General features: G+C 44.5%; 1 protein-coding gene across 2 annotated transcripts in view; it reads left to right on the top strand.

The window, feature by feature from the left end:
• Positions 1–16,333, top strand: part of LOC115135568 (mucin-5AC-like) — a 34,483-nt gene extending 18,150 nt beyond the window's left edge. The window contains exons 5-33 of one of the 2 annotated variants that reach the window (XM_029670385.2): positions 1,402–1,449; positions 2,903–2,976; positions 3,085–3,491; positions 3,737–3,782; positions 3,899–3,936; positions 4,022–4,146; positions 4,241–4,367; positions 4,474–4,553; positions 4,684–4,728; positions 4,839–4,906; positions 6,330–6,379; positions 6,565–6,595; positions 6,743–6,777; positions 6,905–7,032; positions 7,143–7,266; positions 7,463–8,676; positions 8,790–9,015; positions 9,283–9,436; positions 9,676–9,843; positions 9,977–10,099; positions 10,255–10,300; positions 11,144–11,247; positions 11,355–11,476; positions 11,603–11,874; positions 12,000–12,102; positions 12,328–12,611; positions 12,743–12,844; positions 12,922–13,077; positions 15,412–16,333. In XM_029670385.2, the coding sequence (XP_029526245.2) occupies positions 1,402–1,449; positions 2,903–2,976; positions 3,085–3,491; positions 3,737–3,782; positions 3,899–3,936; positions 4,022–4,146; positions 4,241–4,367; positions 4,474–4,553; positions 4,684–4,728; positions 4,839–4,906; positions 6,330–6,379; positions 6,565–6,595; positions 6,743–6,777; positions 6,905–7,032; positions 7,143–7,266; positions 7,463–8,676; positions 8,790–9,015; positions 9,283–9,436; positions 9,676–9,843; positions 9,977–10,099; positions 10,255–10,300; positions 11,144–11,247; positions 11,355–11,476; positions 11,603–11,874; positions 12,000–12,102; positions 12,328–12,611; positions 12,743–12,844; positions 12,922–13,077; positions 15,412–15,521 (4,610 nt within the window). In that variant the 3' untranslated portion in view covers positions 15,522–16,333. Of the gene's footprint in view, positions 1–1,401; positions 1,450–2,902; positions 2,977–3,084; positions 3,492–3,736; positions 3,783–3,898; positions 3,937–4,021; positions 4,147–4,240; positions 4,368–4,473; positions 4,554–4,683; positions 4,729–4,838; positions 4,907–6,329; positions 6,380–6,564; positions 6,596–6,742; positions 6,778–6,904; positions 7,033–7,142; positions 7,267–7,462; positions 8,689–8,789; positions 9,016–9,282; positions 9,437–9,675; positions 9,844–9,976; positions 10,100–10,254; positions 10,301–11,143; positions 11,248–11,354; positions 11,477–11,602; positions 11,875–11,999; positions 12,103–12,327; positions 12,612–12,742; positions 12,845–12,921; positions 13,078–15,411 lie in introns of both variants that reach the window. The other variant, XM_029670384.2, reaches the window with a different exon arrangement.

Genomic DNA, 16,333 nt, shown 5'->3' with positions numbered 1-16,333 from the left:
TGATGATTCAGTTGGAGGCGTGCATGGCCACGCAGTCGTTGGTGAACAGGGAGTACAGGAGAGGGCTCAGAACGCACCCTTGTGGGGCCCCAGTGTTGAGGATCAGCGGGGTGGAGATGTTGTTACCTACCCTCACCACCTGGGGGCGGCCCGTCAGGAAGTCCAGTACCCAGTTGCAGAGGGAAGGGTCGAGACCCAGGGTCTTACGCTTGATGACGAGTATGGAGGGTACGATGGTGTTAAATGCTGAGCTGTAGTTGATGAACAGCATTCTCACATAGGTATTCCTCTTGTTTAGATGGGTTAGGGCAGGGTGCAGTGTGATTACGATTGCGTCGTCTGTGGACCTATTGGGGCGGTAAGCAAATTGGAGTGGGTCTAGAGTGTCAGGTAGGGTGGAGGTGATATGATCCTTGACTAGTCTCTCAAAGCACTTCATGATGACGGAAGTGAGTGCTACAGGGCGGTAGTCGTTTTGCTCAGTTACCTTAGCTTTCTTGGGAACAGGAACAATGGTGGCCCTCTTGAAGCATGTGGGAACAGCAGACTGGGATAAGGCTTGATTGAATATGTCCGTAAACACGTCAGCCAGCTGGTCTGCGCATGCTCTGAGAACACGGCTGGGGATGCCATCTGGGCCTGCAGCCTTGCGAGGGTTAACACGTTGAAATGTTTTACTCACGTCGGCTGCAGTGAAGGAGAGTCCGCAGGTTTTGGTAGCAGGCCGTGTCAGTGGCACTGTATTGTCCTCAAAGTGAGCAAAGAAGTTGTTTAGTCTGTCTGGGAGCAATATACTGAAGTATGTGGGCATACTGCAGTGACGTCTAAAATGCTTTGAATGAATCAGCACCTTGGAGAGTGCTGTCCGTTTCACCACCATAGATTGTAGGCTATTTGCATTGGAAAACCTCCCTGGTCTTTGTGGTTGAATTTGTGTTTGAAATTCACCGCTCGACTGAGGGACCTTACATATAATTGTATGTGTAGGGTACAGAGATAAGGTATTCATTAAAAAATAATTGTTAACACTATTATTACACACAGAGAGAGTCCATGCAACTTATTATGTGACTGGTTAAGCACATTTTTACTACTGAACTTATTTGGTCTTGCCATAACAAAGGGGTTGAATACTTATTGACTCAAGACATTTCAGCTTTACATTTTTAATTAAGTTGTAAAAACGTTTAAAAAACAAAAACATCATTTCACTTTGACATCATGGGGTATTGTGTGTAGGCCAGTGACAAAAATGTCAATTTAATCCATTTAAAATTCAGGCCGTAACAATTTTTTTGGGGAAAAAGTCAATGGCTGTGAATGCTTTCTGAAGGCACTGTAAATGTTGCATCATGGTTATGCACTGATCCTCACCTATCTCCTCTCCCACCTCTATTTCAGAGCCAGCAAAGGTGCATTGCAACTTCTCACAGCTCTGTGCCAATCAGTGTAAGTTCAATGAATCATACTTATAATATGAATATATGATATTGCTGCAATAGTCTCTCATGTCCACTGTTATTTTACTCTTTTTAAATGTTTTAATTTATCTCTTAATTTTATTATTGTCTATGTAAATGTTTTATTTGTCTAGAAAAGTGTTTTATTCTTTGTATTTTTTTTGGTAAGAAATGTGCTATATAAATAAAGTTTGATTGATTGATTATACACTGAGCAAAAATATAAACTGTCACATACGATGACGCTGGAGGAACGAAGCAGGTACGGGGAGTCAAACATTTCATAAGGAATGGACATGGAACGAGACAGGAACAGCGTCAGCAAACGAGAAACACAGACAAAAACAATCAATACAGCAGTGGGGAACAGAACTGGGGACCAAATACAGGGGGGGGGGGGGGGGGCATGACATAAACACAACATGTAAAGTGTTGGTCCCACATTCCATGAGCTGTAATAAAAGATCCCGAAAATGTGCCATACGTACAAAAAGCTTATTTCTCTACAATTGTTTGCACAAATTTGTTTACATCCCAGTTAGTGAACATTTCTCCTTTGCCAACATAATCCATCCGCCTGACAGGTGTGGCATATCATGAAGCTGATTGAACAGCATGATCGTTACACAGGTGCACCTTGTGCTGGAGAAATGTGCTCTTCGCGGATAAGTCCTGGTTTCAACTGTAATGGGTAGATGGCAGACAGCTTGTATGGCATCGTGTGGGTGAGCGGTTTGCTGATGTCAACGCTGTGAACAGAGTGTCCTATGGTGGCGGTGGGGTTATGGTATGGGCAGACATAAGCTACAGACAACGAACACAGTTGCATTTTATCGATGGCAATTTGAACTCACAGAGATAACCGTGACAATATCGTGAGGCCCATTGTCGTGCCATTCATCCACCACCATCACCTCATGTTTCAGCATGATAATACACGGCCCCATGTCGCGAGGATCTGTACACAGTTCCTGGAAGCTGAAAATGTCCCAGTTCTTCCATGGCCTGCATACTCACCAGACATGTCACCCATTGAGCATGTTTGGGATGCTCTGGATCAACGTGTACGACAGCGTGTTCCAGTTCCAGCAACTTCGCACAGCCATTGAAGAGGAGTGGGACAACATTCCACAGGCCACTAACAACAGCCTGGTCAACTATATGCGAAGGAGATGTGTCACGCTGCATGAGGCAAATGGTGGTCACACCAGATACTGATTTTCTGATCCTCACCCTTACTTTTTTAAGGTATCTGTGACTAACAGATGCATATCTGTAAATCCATAGATTAGGGCCTAATTCATTCCTTTCAATTGGCTGATTTCCTTACATGAACTGTTACTCACCAAAATCTTTGAAATTGTTGCATGTCGCATTGATATTCAGTGTATAATATGAATTTGACATGTGCTATAATCTAATTGAATGTGTATGTCTTACAGCTGTTTACTACTGGATGGTCCTTGCTGTGGACGTGACTGGAGACCTGAAGATTGAAACGGACATCAGTGACTGGGTAGGCTTGTGAATGATTCTTGACTGACTGATGTGTGATGAATTGTGTTGAAACTGTACATTTGCTTAGTAATACGTCAAAAGTGACAGCACCGTTTTCCTTTTTCAGTTGTGGGATCTATTTCATACTCACTTGGACACCTGCGAGCCCTACCAACCAGAACAATCAAATGGCACAAACTCGACAGACACACTGCGGACCACCTCAGTCAGTCCAGCATATCCCACCCCCTACAACATGACCACACGGCCATACAACTTCACCGCAGCAACACCATCCCAGAACTTCACCGCGACAGCACAAACGCTGAACTACAGCTCGACCCCCTCGCGCGACTTCAGCATGACGGCCTTGACAACAAACATGACAACCAAGCTTTACAATCACAGTATTACTACTCCTTCACACAACCATGGCATGACTACCACACTCTACAACCATAGCATGACTACACCATCACACAACTACAGCACGACAACTCATTCTCCCAGCTGTACCATGTCTGCCACCACTAGGTAAAGTACTCAGTCACATGTCATTATTGTTCATTAATATCAATATGAAGTAGAGATATATATATATATATATATATATATATATATATATATATATATATACAGTAGATATATAAAGTATATATATATACAGTAGATATATACAGTAGATATATATATATATACGTATATACAGTAGATGTGCAGACTATGAACTAACATCTCTGTTCTAAGCTAACTCTGTTCATTAATTGTCTGTTCTGCAGTAAAGAGCACGAAGGTGGAAATATGACTGCCGCCAGCCTGTTTCAAGTAAGACTCCATCTCTCGCCAGACCAACCTGCCTTAATGTGCATGTGAACCTAAGGGTGTACTTTTTCTTTTTCTGTGAAAGCATGTGAGTTGAATCAAAACTCGTATCTTTACAGGACATTGAAGTGACGTGCGTCAATAAAACGAGGATCAGGTTAGTTGAAATACTAATTTCAATACCTCGGGTCAGCATCCTCTGTCTCGCTCCACGTCTTAATACTGCCCCCCTATTCCTCCAGGAGGACTAACTGTACTGTGCTGCTGAAGCTGAGGAAGCCCACATTTCCCTGCTGTGTTCAGCGGGCCATTTGGTTGGCTGCGGAGAACAGCCCCATACGAGCCGATATTGTGGGAAACAGAGTGGGTGAGTGACACTGACCTGAATGTAAATCTGAAATCTCTCACAGAAATGTAAATGTGCTTATCAGAGCCTCTCGTCTGTTGCTTGTTGATTGTAGGTAAGGGTCTGTCTCATTGCGCAGGCCAACTGCCTCCAGTCGGTTCTGCGAAGTGCAATGGCTCCCTCAATGGGACCCTCCCTCTCCCAAACACTTGTCAATTTCCAGGGTCTGTTAATATCTCATGGTAAGCTGGACAAGTACATGCAATGCTGTTGTTTCTGTGTTTGCAGAATTTCTATAGAATAAATAGGGTATCCATCTACTCATACGAACATGTTTTTATCTTACAGTGGACATTGCGGGACTGTTTATGTTCCTCTTGGGAATCAAACCCAAATGGACGACGGCAAGCCCCCTAAACCCCCCATCGGTATAAACGGTTTTATTTACCCATGTGATAATACTCATTATCCACATTCCCTTGCCGTTCCAACCTTCAGTGGGTTTTTAAAACACACACGTGTCTGTTTCTTGACAAGCACCGTATTCCTGCTTTTCAGAGGCGAAGATTTTCTGCAACTGCTTCGCTTATTGCGATGGTACAGGTAAGTGAAATAGAAAAAAAAATCAACTGATGAGTTCGCTGTTACTGCGATGGACCCACGTTTTCATCACCCACCATATGATAACTCTCTCTCCCTCCCTCTCTCTTTAGCTGCACGCTACACCTTGGACGTACAGATCACAGATTCTGCTCTGCACATTTCAAACATCTTCTCTCTGGTGAGCTAGTGCAGATATGCATATACAGGTAACTGCCCAAATAATGGAAACGCCTGAGTAAATGAGGGATACAAAGTCTATTGAAAGTGGGTGCTGCCACACAGGTGTGGTTCCTGAGTTAATTAAGGAATCAACAACCCATCATGCTTAGGGTGATGTATAAAAATGCTGGGCAGGCCATTATTTTGGCTACCATGGCTATGCCCCCATAGGATGACGTTGTCACCATTCACAGGGCACGAGTGGTCACTGAATCTTTGTCGAGCATGAAAATGATGTAAACCATATGCCATAGCCATCTGTCACCAGATCTCAACCCAATTGAACACTCATGGGAGATTCTGGAGCGGTGCCTGAGACAGTGTTTTCCACCACCATCAACAAAACACCAAATTATAGAATTTCTTGTTGGAAGAATGGGGTCACATCCCTCCAATATAGTTCCAGACACTTGTGGAATCTATACCAAGGTACATTGAAGCTGTGCTGGCTCGTGGTGGCCAAACGCCCTATTAAGACACTATGATGCTATTTCCTTTATTTTAGCAGTTACCTGTATGTGTATATATATATGTGTGTGTGTGTGTGTGTATGTGTGTGCATGCTTGCGTACTGTCTGTGTGCATGCATATACACTGAGTGTACAAAACATTAGGAACACTTTCCTAATATTGAGTTGCACCTGATTTTGCCCTCAAGAACAGCCTCAATTTGTTGGGGCATGGATTCTACAAGATGTTGAAAGCGTTCCACAGGGAAGCTGACTCATGTTGACTCCAATGCTTCCCACAGTTGTGTCAAGTTGGCTGGATATTCTTTAGGTTGTGGACCATTCTTACGAAACACACACGGGAAACTATTTTTGAGTGAAAAACCCAACAGCGTTGCAGTTCTTGACACACTCAAACTGGTGCGCCTGGCACCTGCTACCATACCCCCTTCAACGGCACTTTGTCTTATCCATTTACCCTCTGAATGGCACACCTACAAATCAAGCCAAATCACATTTGTTTATATAGCCCTACATCAGCTGAAATATCAAAGTGCTGTACAGAAACCCAACCTAAAACCCCAAACAGCAAGCAATGCAGGTGAAGAAGCACGGTGGTTAGGAAAAACTCCCAAGAAAGGTCCAAATTTAGGAAGAAACCTAGAGAGGAACCAAGCTATGAGGGGTGGCCAGTCCTCTTCTGGCTGTGTCGGATGGAGATTATAACAGAACATGGCCAAGATGCTCAAATGTTCATAGTGGATTTAACAAGTGACATCGATAAGGGCTCATAGCTTTAACCTGGATTCACCTAGTCACCTTTGTCATGGAAAGAGCAGCTGTCCCTAATGTTTTGTCCACTCAGTGTATATGTATGTGTGTTTAAAACCTACCAGCCTGTATGAATTACTTCTTCATTCATACCTTCCCCAGGTTAAACAGCTAAGACATCCACCACCCTGTCACAACACCTCAGCGACAGGGTATGTCCTAATTTATTCATTCGTTTTAATACAGTTTTCTCTCTGCTTAACGTCAAATATTCTCACACTTTCTAATTCGATCATCACAGCCTTAATGAACCCCACCAACAGTACCTATAGCACCATACCTCCCACACCACGTTCGATATTTTCCTGACATAATTCTCTGTTTACCGTCCCCCTAGTCCTCTGCTCATCATATCGACTATCTTTCAGGTAATTTTGCATTGGGGATAATAACCCAACACCACAATGAACTCTCATTGTGTTATGTTGCTCCGTAAATAAACCATATGCTAACTTATTGTCACACACTCCTGGTGTGACGTCGTGTGTGACCTGTTCTGTGTTCTTTTCACACAGTGTGCTTACGTGAAATGCTTTAGCACGGAGACAAAGTGAGTTCCCATAAATCCTTGCAGGCCCATAAACCTTTACAGTACATTCAAGACAGCTGCCCTCGATGTGCAGTGATGGTGGTCTTCATATTTATTAATAACTACACGGTTACTGTTTCCTTACCAGTCTCCAAAGCTGCAGGGTTATCGTGGGCCTTGGACATTCAGTGCCTATATGTGCAGTCAGCACTGCATTGATGACTGTGTTCAGTGATGAGCGTGGCATTGACTATGACGGAAAGGTGACACGAGCAGGTGAGTAGCCCCACCATGGAAAGAGGAGGCAGAGAGCATCCGTGTAGTTGTTCATGTACGTTATACAATATGTGTCTGGCTGCTTGTATGTGTCCATATATCTCACACAGGAATTTGTAGCTGGCCAGGATCCAGTGGAGATCTATTGAATTCGACCCTCAGCTCGGCGGAGAGCTGCCTCAACCAATCGGAGTTCTGGACGACTGTAGAGGAGAGCCATGGCAAATTTGTCTGGTCAGTCCAATCTGGCGTTGTGTGCTTCAAAGACGGCAAAACCCTTGTTTTACATTTTGTAATAATGTTAAACACTGTAAATGACGGAGAGTAAGCACGTTGCACACTGTTATATGTACATTTCAGTTGTAACACTTCATCAATTACTGGATATGGACTAAAGATGTACAATTTATCGGTTCTTTTCTCTTTTTAGCAAACAAGGAGAAGTTGTGTGCGTGCTCCCGAATGAAATGTGTGACAGATACCCCACACCTCCTCTCACTTCACCCAGCCCAATAGCCAGCACTACTTTGCCTCCAACAACAACACGGTCTCCTCCACCAAACACCACTCTACAACAAAACACCACCTCCCTCCCATTGAACACAACATTACCTCCACCCAACAGCACCTCTACAGCGCCAAATACTACAACCTCCGCTCCAAATACTACAACCTCCGCTCCAAATACTACAACATCAGCTCCTAATACAACAACATCAGCTCCTAATACAACAACTTCAGCTCCAAATACTACAACATCAGCTCCAAATACTACAACATCAGCTCCTAATACAACAACATCAGCTCCTAATACAACAACATCAGCTCCTAATACAACAACATCAGCTCCAAATACTACAACATCAGCTCCTAATACAACAACATCAGCTCCTAATACAACAACATCAGCTCCAAATACTACAACCTCTGCTCCAAATACTACAACATCAGCTCCAAATACTACAACATCAGCTCCTAATACAACAACATCAGCTGCTAATACAACAACATCAGCTCCAAATACTACAACCTCAGCTCCAAATACTACAACATCAGCTCCTAATACAACAACATCAGCTCCTAATACAACAACTTCAGCTCCTAATACTACAACATCAGCTCCAAATACTACAACATCAGCTCCAAATACTACAACATCAGCTCCTAATACAACAACATCAGCTCCTAATACAACAACATCAGCTCCTAATACAACAACATCAGCTCCAAATACTACAACATCAGCTCCTAATACAACAACATCAGCTCCTAATACAACAACATCAGCTCCAAATACTACAACATCAGCTCCTAATACAACAACGTCAGCTCCAAATACTACAACATCAGCTCCTAGCACCATTGTCACAACACAAACCAACACAATGACAACCATCCACCCCATTCATCCATCGCTAAACACCTCCACAACCAGGACCATTGCCACAACTCCCCTGGGTAATACCACTGCAAACTCATCAACACCCGTCCTTCCACCAGTAAACACCTCCACAACCAGGACCATTGCCACAACTCCCCTGGGTAATACCACTGCAAACTCATCAACACCCGTCCTTCCACCAGTAAACACCGCAACAGCCTCCCCAAAGACCACCACGACAGCCGTGATAACAACCACCGCAGGTAACCACTCAGGTAACCCACTCTGACCTTTGATCTATACTTGTCATAGCTGCTGCTGTTACATACATTTCCATTGAACATACTTGTTTTTTTATGGATCCTTTTTCCCACAGCACAAAACACCACAGAAGCCAGTAATGAAGAGCAGGCCAACCAGTTGCTGGATCTGACAAGCGACGTGTCCAAGCTCAACTCCTCCCAGGTGGACCAGCTGGTATCCCAGCTAGAGGCCCTGCTTGCTGGGCCCAATGTCAGCCTGGCTCTGGGGAAAACCTCTGTCACGATCGTTAGCAACCTGCTGGGTGTCTCCTCTGACACCCTGGCCTCCTCCTCCACCAAGTGAGCTGACTGGAGCTAAACAATGTACAGTTGTTCAGTTGTTCTGCCTGTTGTGCTGCCTGTTGAGCTGCCTGTTGAGCTGCCTGTTGTGCTGCCAGTAGTGCTGCCTGTTGAGCTGCCTGTTGTGCTGCCTGTTGAGGTGTACCTGAAATAATTACTTATACAAAGCCTGTAAAGAGACTGTGGCTACATTTTCTCGAAACTGAAAGAAAACTTAGCAATGGCTTTGCTAGGCTGCACGTCAGTAACAGTTAATTTTTCTACCAGGATCATTGGGATTGTTGATACTGTGGGCCTGAAGCTGGTTGTTCAGGAAGAAGCTACGATTTTAACCGAATCGGTCGCTCTCGCCGTCAAAACGGTGGACGGCACTGATTTCCAGCGAACATCTTTCTCCATCCGAGACCCCAACAGTGTGCAGGTATGACCTAAACCTTCTAGTAAGGAAACACTGAATAGGAAATACTGTAACCTTGGTTGCCCTCAAAATGCATGCAAATCTAATGTAAGACATCCTTCACTCTGCATGTATTATCTTTGCACAGCACAGTATGATCTGGTATGGTACTCCCTGTACAGTGTGAGGCCCTGCTGGTATGTCAACTCATAACCCCTGTTTATTGCTATGTTTTAACCATAGAGAAATGTGTCCCCTTGTAGATCCGTGGAGACAACAGAGCCAGGAGGAGTGTTAGAGCAGAGGCTTCCTCCCTCCCTCAGGGGTCCATCACGTTCCCCTCTTCCCTCACAGCGAACCTCTCCCCTGAGCAGCAGCTACAGGCCTCCAGACTCCAGTTCAACTTCTACCAGAAGAGCACTGTGTTCCAGGTACCCCAAAACCGTACCCTATTCCACTGTACGATCTGCTAGAGTAGAATTGAAGCCTGACATAGTTGAAAAACCCCTACACCCTAGTGGACTAGTGTAGTAATTGTCAGATTATTTCCATGCTTTTTCTCAGGACCGAGCCCTGGGAGACAGCAAGCTGAATAGTGGAATCCTGGGGGCCAGTGTGGCCAACCTGTCAATCAAGTCTCTGCATGAGGACGTGGTCATCACCCTGAGAAACACTGAACCTGTCTTAGTGAGTCAAGCAAACACCACACTGTACATTTGAGTCAAAACCGCATGCCCTGTGTCCAGGATGTGACATCTTTGAGAAAGCATTTCATGTCTGTCACCTTGTCATCCCAATGAATCCTTGACACACTGTTGTCTATTGATTATTTGTCCACACAGGCACATTTCGTGGTGGCATGTGTTTTCTGGGACTTTGGCATGAATGGTAAGCGTTCCGCTTGTGTCAAATCAACATCAACTGTTGTGGTGAACAGCAGCTGGAGACTAACAGTGAAACGCTAACTTGCAGGTCCTTTTCCACCAACGCAGAGTTAAAGGTACAAAATAGAAAATAGAAATAGTGAGACGTGAAACAAATACACGGTGAATAACGAATCACAATAAAGATTTCAAATGACATGGCTATGTACAGGGAGTACCAGTTGGTACCGAGTCAATGTGCAGAGGTACAAGGTGATTGAGGTAGCTATGTACATATAGGTAGGGGTAAAGTGACTGGGCAACAGGATTAGATAATAGACTGAGCTGTAGCAGCCGCATATGTCGTGAGTGGGAAAGTCTATATGTGTGTGAGTGTGTGTGTGTGTGTGTGGCATCAGTATGCATGTGCGCACATGTTATGGATGTGCGGATGTATGTGTGTGTTGGTGTGTGTATGTGTGTGTTTGGATGTTAGTGTAAGTATGTGTGAGCGTGTGGGTAGAGGCCAGTGTTGGTGCATAGGGTCAGTTCAAGAGAGTTAGTTAAAAAAAGGGTCAATGCAGGTTGTTCTGGTTGCCATTTGATTAGCTATTTAGCGGCCTTGTTTATCAGTCTTATGGCTTGGGGGTAGAAGCTGTTCAGGGTCCTGTTGGTTCCAAACTCGGTGCACTAGTACCGCTTGTCTTGCGGTAGCAGAGAGAACAGTATGACTTGGGTGACTGGTTTGGCCTTCCTCTGACACCGTCTGGTATAGAGGTCCTGGATGGCAGGGAGCTCGATCCCAGTGATGCATGAAACAAAGGCTACCACTTAAAATGAATATAATTGTTTTTTAAAAATCTGATAGATGGCTCAGGAGGCTGGAACCGAGATGGCTGCTCTGTCAGGAACAGCACAGATAATGAGACTGTCTGTGTCTGCAACCATCTCACCTGCTTTGGTGTTCTACTGGTGAGTCCATTCTGAGATAGAGGGTTGTCATGGGATCTCTCCCATTCCGTCTTTGTCAACAGAATGATTTAATGTGTATTACATGTTTTTGGTGTTTCTTCTCACAGGACATGTCCAGAACGGGCATAACCAGTCTCCAGGCCACAATCCTCACCTACATCACCTACATTGGCTGTGGTATCTCCGCCATCTTCCTCTCCGTCACTCTGCTCACCTACCTGGCATTTGGGTGAGTCTGAGTGCAGGATATCCACGATGACACCCCACCTGGAGGGCTGCTCTAAATACAAAGACATATAAACAAGCTCGAATCAGTGCAACATCAATCTTAATGCGTTTCAATGTGTTCCTGTAGGAAACTGCGTAAGGACATCCCATCTAAGATCCTGATCCAGCTGTGTGTGGCTCTGTTGTTTTTGAACCTGGTGTTCCTGGTGGATGGTTGGCTGGCCCTCTACCCTGACGCTGTGGGCCTGTGCATCTCCACCGCCTGGTTCCTGCACTACTTCCTGCTGGCTTCCTTCACCTGGATGGGCCTGGAGGCCGTCCACATGTACCTGGCCCTCGTCAAGGTCTTCAACACATACATACCACGTTACATGCTCAAGTTCTCGCTCCTTGGCTGGGGTAGGTGAAGAAAGGATTCTGTCTGATTTCTTCTTCTTCTCATTATAGTGAAGAACAGCCACCGTGTGCAAGTAAACGTGACCGTTTCTTACGGTTTCAATGCCGTCTGTTGTCTCTCAACCTAGGAACTCCACTCCTTGTGGTCATTGTCGTCATTGCTGTTGACGAGGACAACTACGGACTAGTTGGCTACGGAAAGTACGTAGATGGCTCCCGCACAGATGACTTGTGAGTCCCTTGCATTTTGTTCACTATTCAACATGCCGATTTACAGTTGGAGTCTTTGTATGAAGCGCGTGTATGTGCATCATGAAATGCATACTCACATTTGCGTAATAGGACAGCTGATAGGTCTACACCTTATTATCCATATATATATATTATTTATATATGTTATATATATGTTATACTGTATTGTAAGCCATATATCTTCTCTCCGTTCTTCTCCCACAGCTGCTGGCTGAAGAACGACATTGCCTTCTACGTAAGCGTTGTGGCTTATTTCTGTGTCATCTTCCTGATGAATCTTGTCATGTTTGCGGTAGTGATGGTTCAGCTGTGTCGGATAAAGAGGCAGAACCCCGACAACAAGAGGCACCGTAACGGGCTGCAGGACCTGCGCAGTGTGGTTGGAGTCACAGTACTCCTGGGTCTCACCTGGGGCTTTGCCTTCTTCGCCTGGGGGCCCGTCAACCTGCCCTTCATGTACCTCTTTTGCATCTTCAACTCCTTTCAAGGTGAGATTTCGAGCTCCTTCAGATCTGCCCTAAATGCTGTATTCTCAGAGAGGACAGACGGCGCGTGTGGTGTTTCATGGGGAAGGTTGTAACCAGTTGGTACTTAATCTGGAGCTTGTGTTCTTTTGCAGGGTTCTTCATCTTTGTGTTCCACTGCGCTGTGAAGGAGAACGTGAGGAGGCAGTGGAGGACTTATCTCTGCTGTGGTAGACTGAGACTGGCGGAGAACTCAGGTAAGACCTGTTAACCTACACCTTGCAATGAAACAGTGACCTACACGTTTCATCTCATTCTTCTTTTCTCATCACAGAGTGGAGCCGCACTGCAACACAGAAGACAGGGAAGAAGTCATTGCCAGTGACCAGAGCCACGTCCCTCCACTCCGACAACTCCTCCCAGTTCAACAATTCCTCCATCTTCTCCTTCTTGTCCAATGACTCCTCAGAGCGACCCAGTGGAGGAATAGGTAGGCATTGGGAACCAGGGAGGGGGAATCAGGGTTTGTTAACAACCCGTATGAGTCATAAAACAGTAAAGAAATATATATATTTTTTTACATGCTGGTCTACTCTTGTGTCATGTCATCGTATTAAAACCATTGTATGCAGAGCTGGGGATGGCTTAGCAAGCCTTCATCTCCATCTCACTAATTACCTATGTAACCTCTGAACTCTGTGACGGGCTCTGAGATGACCTTTACTCTACAGCAGTGGTGTAAAGTACCTAGGTAAAAATACTTTAAAGTACTACTTAAGTAGTTTTTTGAGTATTTGTACTTTACTTTACTATTTATATTTTGACAAGTTTTACTTTTAATTCACTACATTCCTATGAAAATAATGTACTTTTTACTCCATACATTTTCCTTAACACCCAAAAGTACTCGTTACAATTTGAATGCTTAGGAGTACAGGAAAATGGTCCAATTCACGCACTTGTCAAGAGAGCGCCCATGGTCATCCCTATTGCTTCTGATCTGGCAGATTCACTAAACACAAATACTTAGTTTGTAAATTATATCTGAGTGTTGGAGTGTGCCCCTGGCTGTATAAGGAAATAGTGCCGTCTCATTTGCTTAATATAAAGAATGTACTTATGACAATGGACTACTTTTTCTAGCACTGTACTTAAGTATGTTTAAAACCAGATACTTTTAGACTTTTGCTCATGTAGTATTTTACTGGGTGACTTTCAATTTTACTTGAGGTATCTTTACTTTTACTCAATTATGACAATTGAGTACTTTCCCACCTCTGCTCTACAGTAGGATTTAGTCAGTTTAGCCAAGCCAATCAAATGGTTACTGCATCTAACTGCACCCCCACCAATACCTCTGGTTTAGTTGCTGCTTCCCTGATTCCATCGGTCATAAGTGACACTGCTCCCTTGTTGCTTGTTTTCTTTTCTTCATGAAACAGGCCTTTCATCGGTTCTGCTGCCAGACATTGGAAAGAATGTCATACATTTAGTTATAAACAGTGAATCACCAGAATAATTTGGCCCTTGAATATAGGACACTGGAAGTCTAATCACCATAACCAGCTGACTTTATATATGGTCCTTCAACGCAGAGGAGTTCATCTCAGAAATACACTACATGACCTATGTGGACACCTGCTCGTCGAAATCTCATTCCAAAATCATGGGCATTAATATGGAGTTGGTCCCCCCTTTGCTGCTATAACAGCCTCCACTCTTCCGGGAAGGCATTCCGCTCGAACATTGCTGCGGGGACTTGCCACCATTCAGCCACAAGAGCATTAGGTCGGGCACTGATGTTGGGCGATTAGGCCTGGCTCCCAGTCGGTATTCCAATTCATCCCAAAGGTGTTTGATGGGGTTGAGGTCAGGGCTCTGTGCAGGCCAGTCAAGTTATTCCACACCGATCTCGACAAACCATTTCTGTATGGACCTCGCTTTGTCATGCTGAAACAGGAAAGGGCCCTCCCTAAACTATTGCTAAAAAGTTGGAAGCACAGAATTGTCTGGAATGTCATTGTATGCTGTAGTGTTAAGATTTCCCTTCACTGGAACTAAGGGCCCTAGCCCGAACCATAAAAAAACAGCCCCAGACCATTATTCCTCCTCCACCAAACTTTACAGTTGGCACTATGAATTCGGGCAGGTAGCGTTCTCCTGGCATCCGCCAAACCCATATTCGTCCATCGGACTGCCAGATGGTGAAGCGTTATTTAACACGCCAGAGAATGCATTTCCACTGCTCCAAAGTCCAATGGTGGCGACCTTTACACCACTCCAATCAACGCTTGGCATTGCACATGGTGAGCTTAGGCTTGTGTGCGGTTGCTTGGCCATGGAAACCCATTTCATGAAGCTCCCGACTAACAGTTATTGTGCTGACATTGCTTCCAGAGGCAGTTTGGAACTCGATAGTGAGTGTTGTAACCGAGGACAGACGGCCGAGCCGTTGTTGCTTGTAGACATTTACGCTTCACAGTAACAGCACTTACAGTTGACCGAGGCAGCTCTAGCAGGGCAGAACTCTTACGAACTGACTTGCTGTATTGGTGGCATCCTTTGACCGTGCCACATTGGCCTTACTGAAGAGCTCAGTGACTTTCATTCTACTGCCAATGTTTGTCTATGGAGATTGCATGGCGGTGTGCTCAATTTTATACACCTGTCAGCAACAGGTGCGGCTGAAATAGCCGACTCCATGAATTTGAAGGGGTGTCCACATGCTTTTGTATATACAGTATACATAGTGTCCCTCTCTAATGATTTGGATACAGTAACTTGTGTGCAGGATAAGCTGTAACTCTGATGTGTCCTATTGCAGGTAGTCCATTTGATGACAGATCCATCACTGCCCTGGAAGTGCCCAACTCAGACGTGGTCCTCAACGAGATAAACAGCCAGTTTAGGAGCCCGAGTTCGAGAGCACCCTGACACCTGTGAAAAACTAGGGGCTCTATTCAATCTTTATCACTGAAGATCACTTTACAGATTGCGCAATAGAAATATCAAGGTCATTTCCGATTGCGCCGACATATGCAGCGTTTACCGTGAATGCCGTCTTGGTTAACGCGGGAACGTTGCCTTTAAATTTAAATCACGCTGTAACGCTAAACTTCTGCGATACAGATTGAATAGAGGCCTCCGGGTAGGCTGGTGGGGAAGGGACGCGGTGTGACACGGTGTGTTTCATAATAGTTTTGAAGAATATATGAAATAGTTGCATGTTAGTGTTACATTTTGTAGTTTAACAGAAAGGTGTGACAGATCACCCTGAAGAGATGGGACATCACCAAAGAGCTTGCATGCTCATGGATTCCATCTGGTTGACCTGGCAATACTATCATGAACTCGCCTGGGCTGGCACCTATGATTGTGAATAATGCATGTACTGAAAGGGTATCTAGCACAGAGAAAACCCCCACTCATAGATCCTCATGAGGTGCATCCTTTGACCGCATTCTACATACTTAATTTTTTTCTCTGCATTCTTCAGACCCGTAAGTTAAATGATGGTTCAATTTAAAAAATTTATTGACAAAAATAAGTTAATACCAACACTGTGTCACTATCTGTTTTCATCTTCAAGATGTAGCTCTTTTATACTCTATTCAGAATCAAGATATTTTCATGAGATGTACAGTACCAGTCAAAGTTTGGACACACCTACCCATTCAAGGGTTTTTCTTTATTTTTACTACTTTCTACACTGTAGAATAATAGTGAAGACATCTACACTATGAAAT

The sequence above is a fragment of the Oncorhynchus nerka genome, linkage group LG10 (assembly GCF_034236695.1).
Source record: "Oncorhynchus nerka isolate Pitt River linkage group LG10, Oner_Uvic_2.0, whole genome shotgun sequence".
NCBI classification, from domain to species: domain Eukaryota; kingdom Metazoa; phylum Chordata; class Actinopteri; order Salmoniformes; family Salmonidae; genus Oncorhynchus; species Oncorhynchus nerka.
This window is presented reverse-complemented; position numbering and strand designations above follow the sequence as displayed.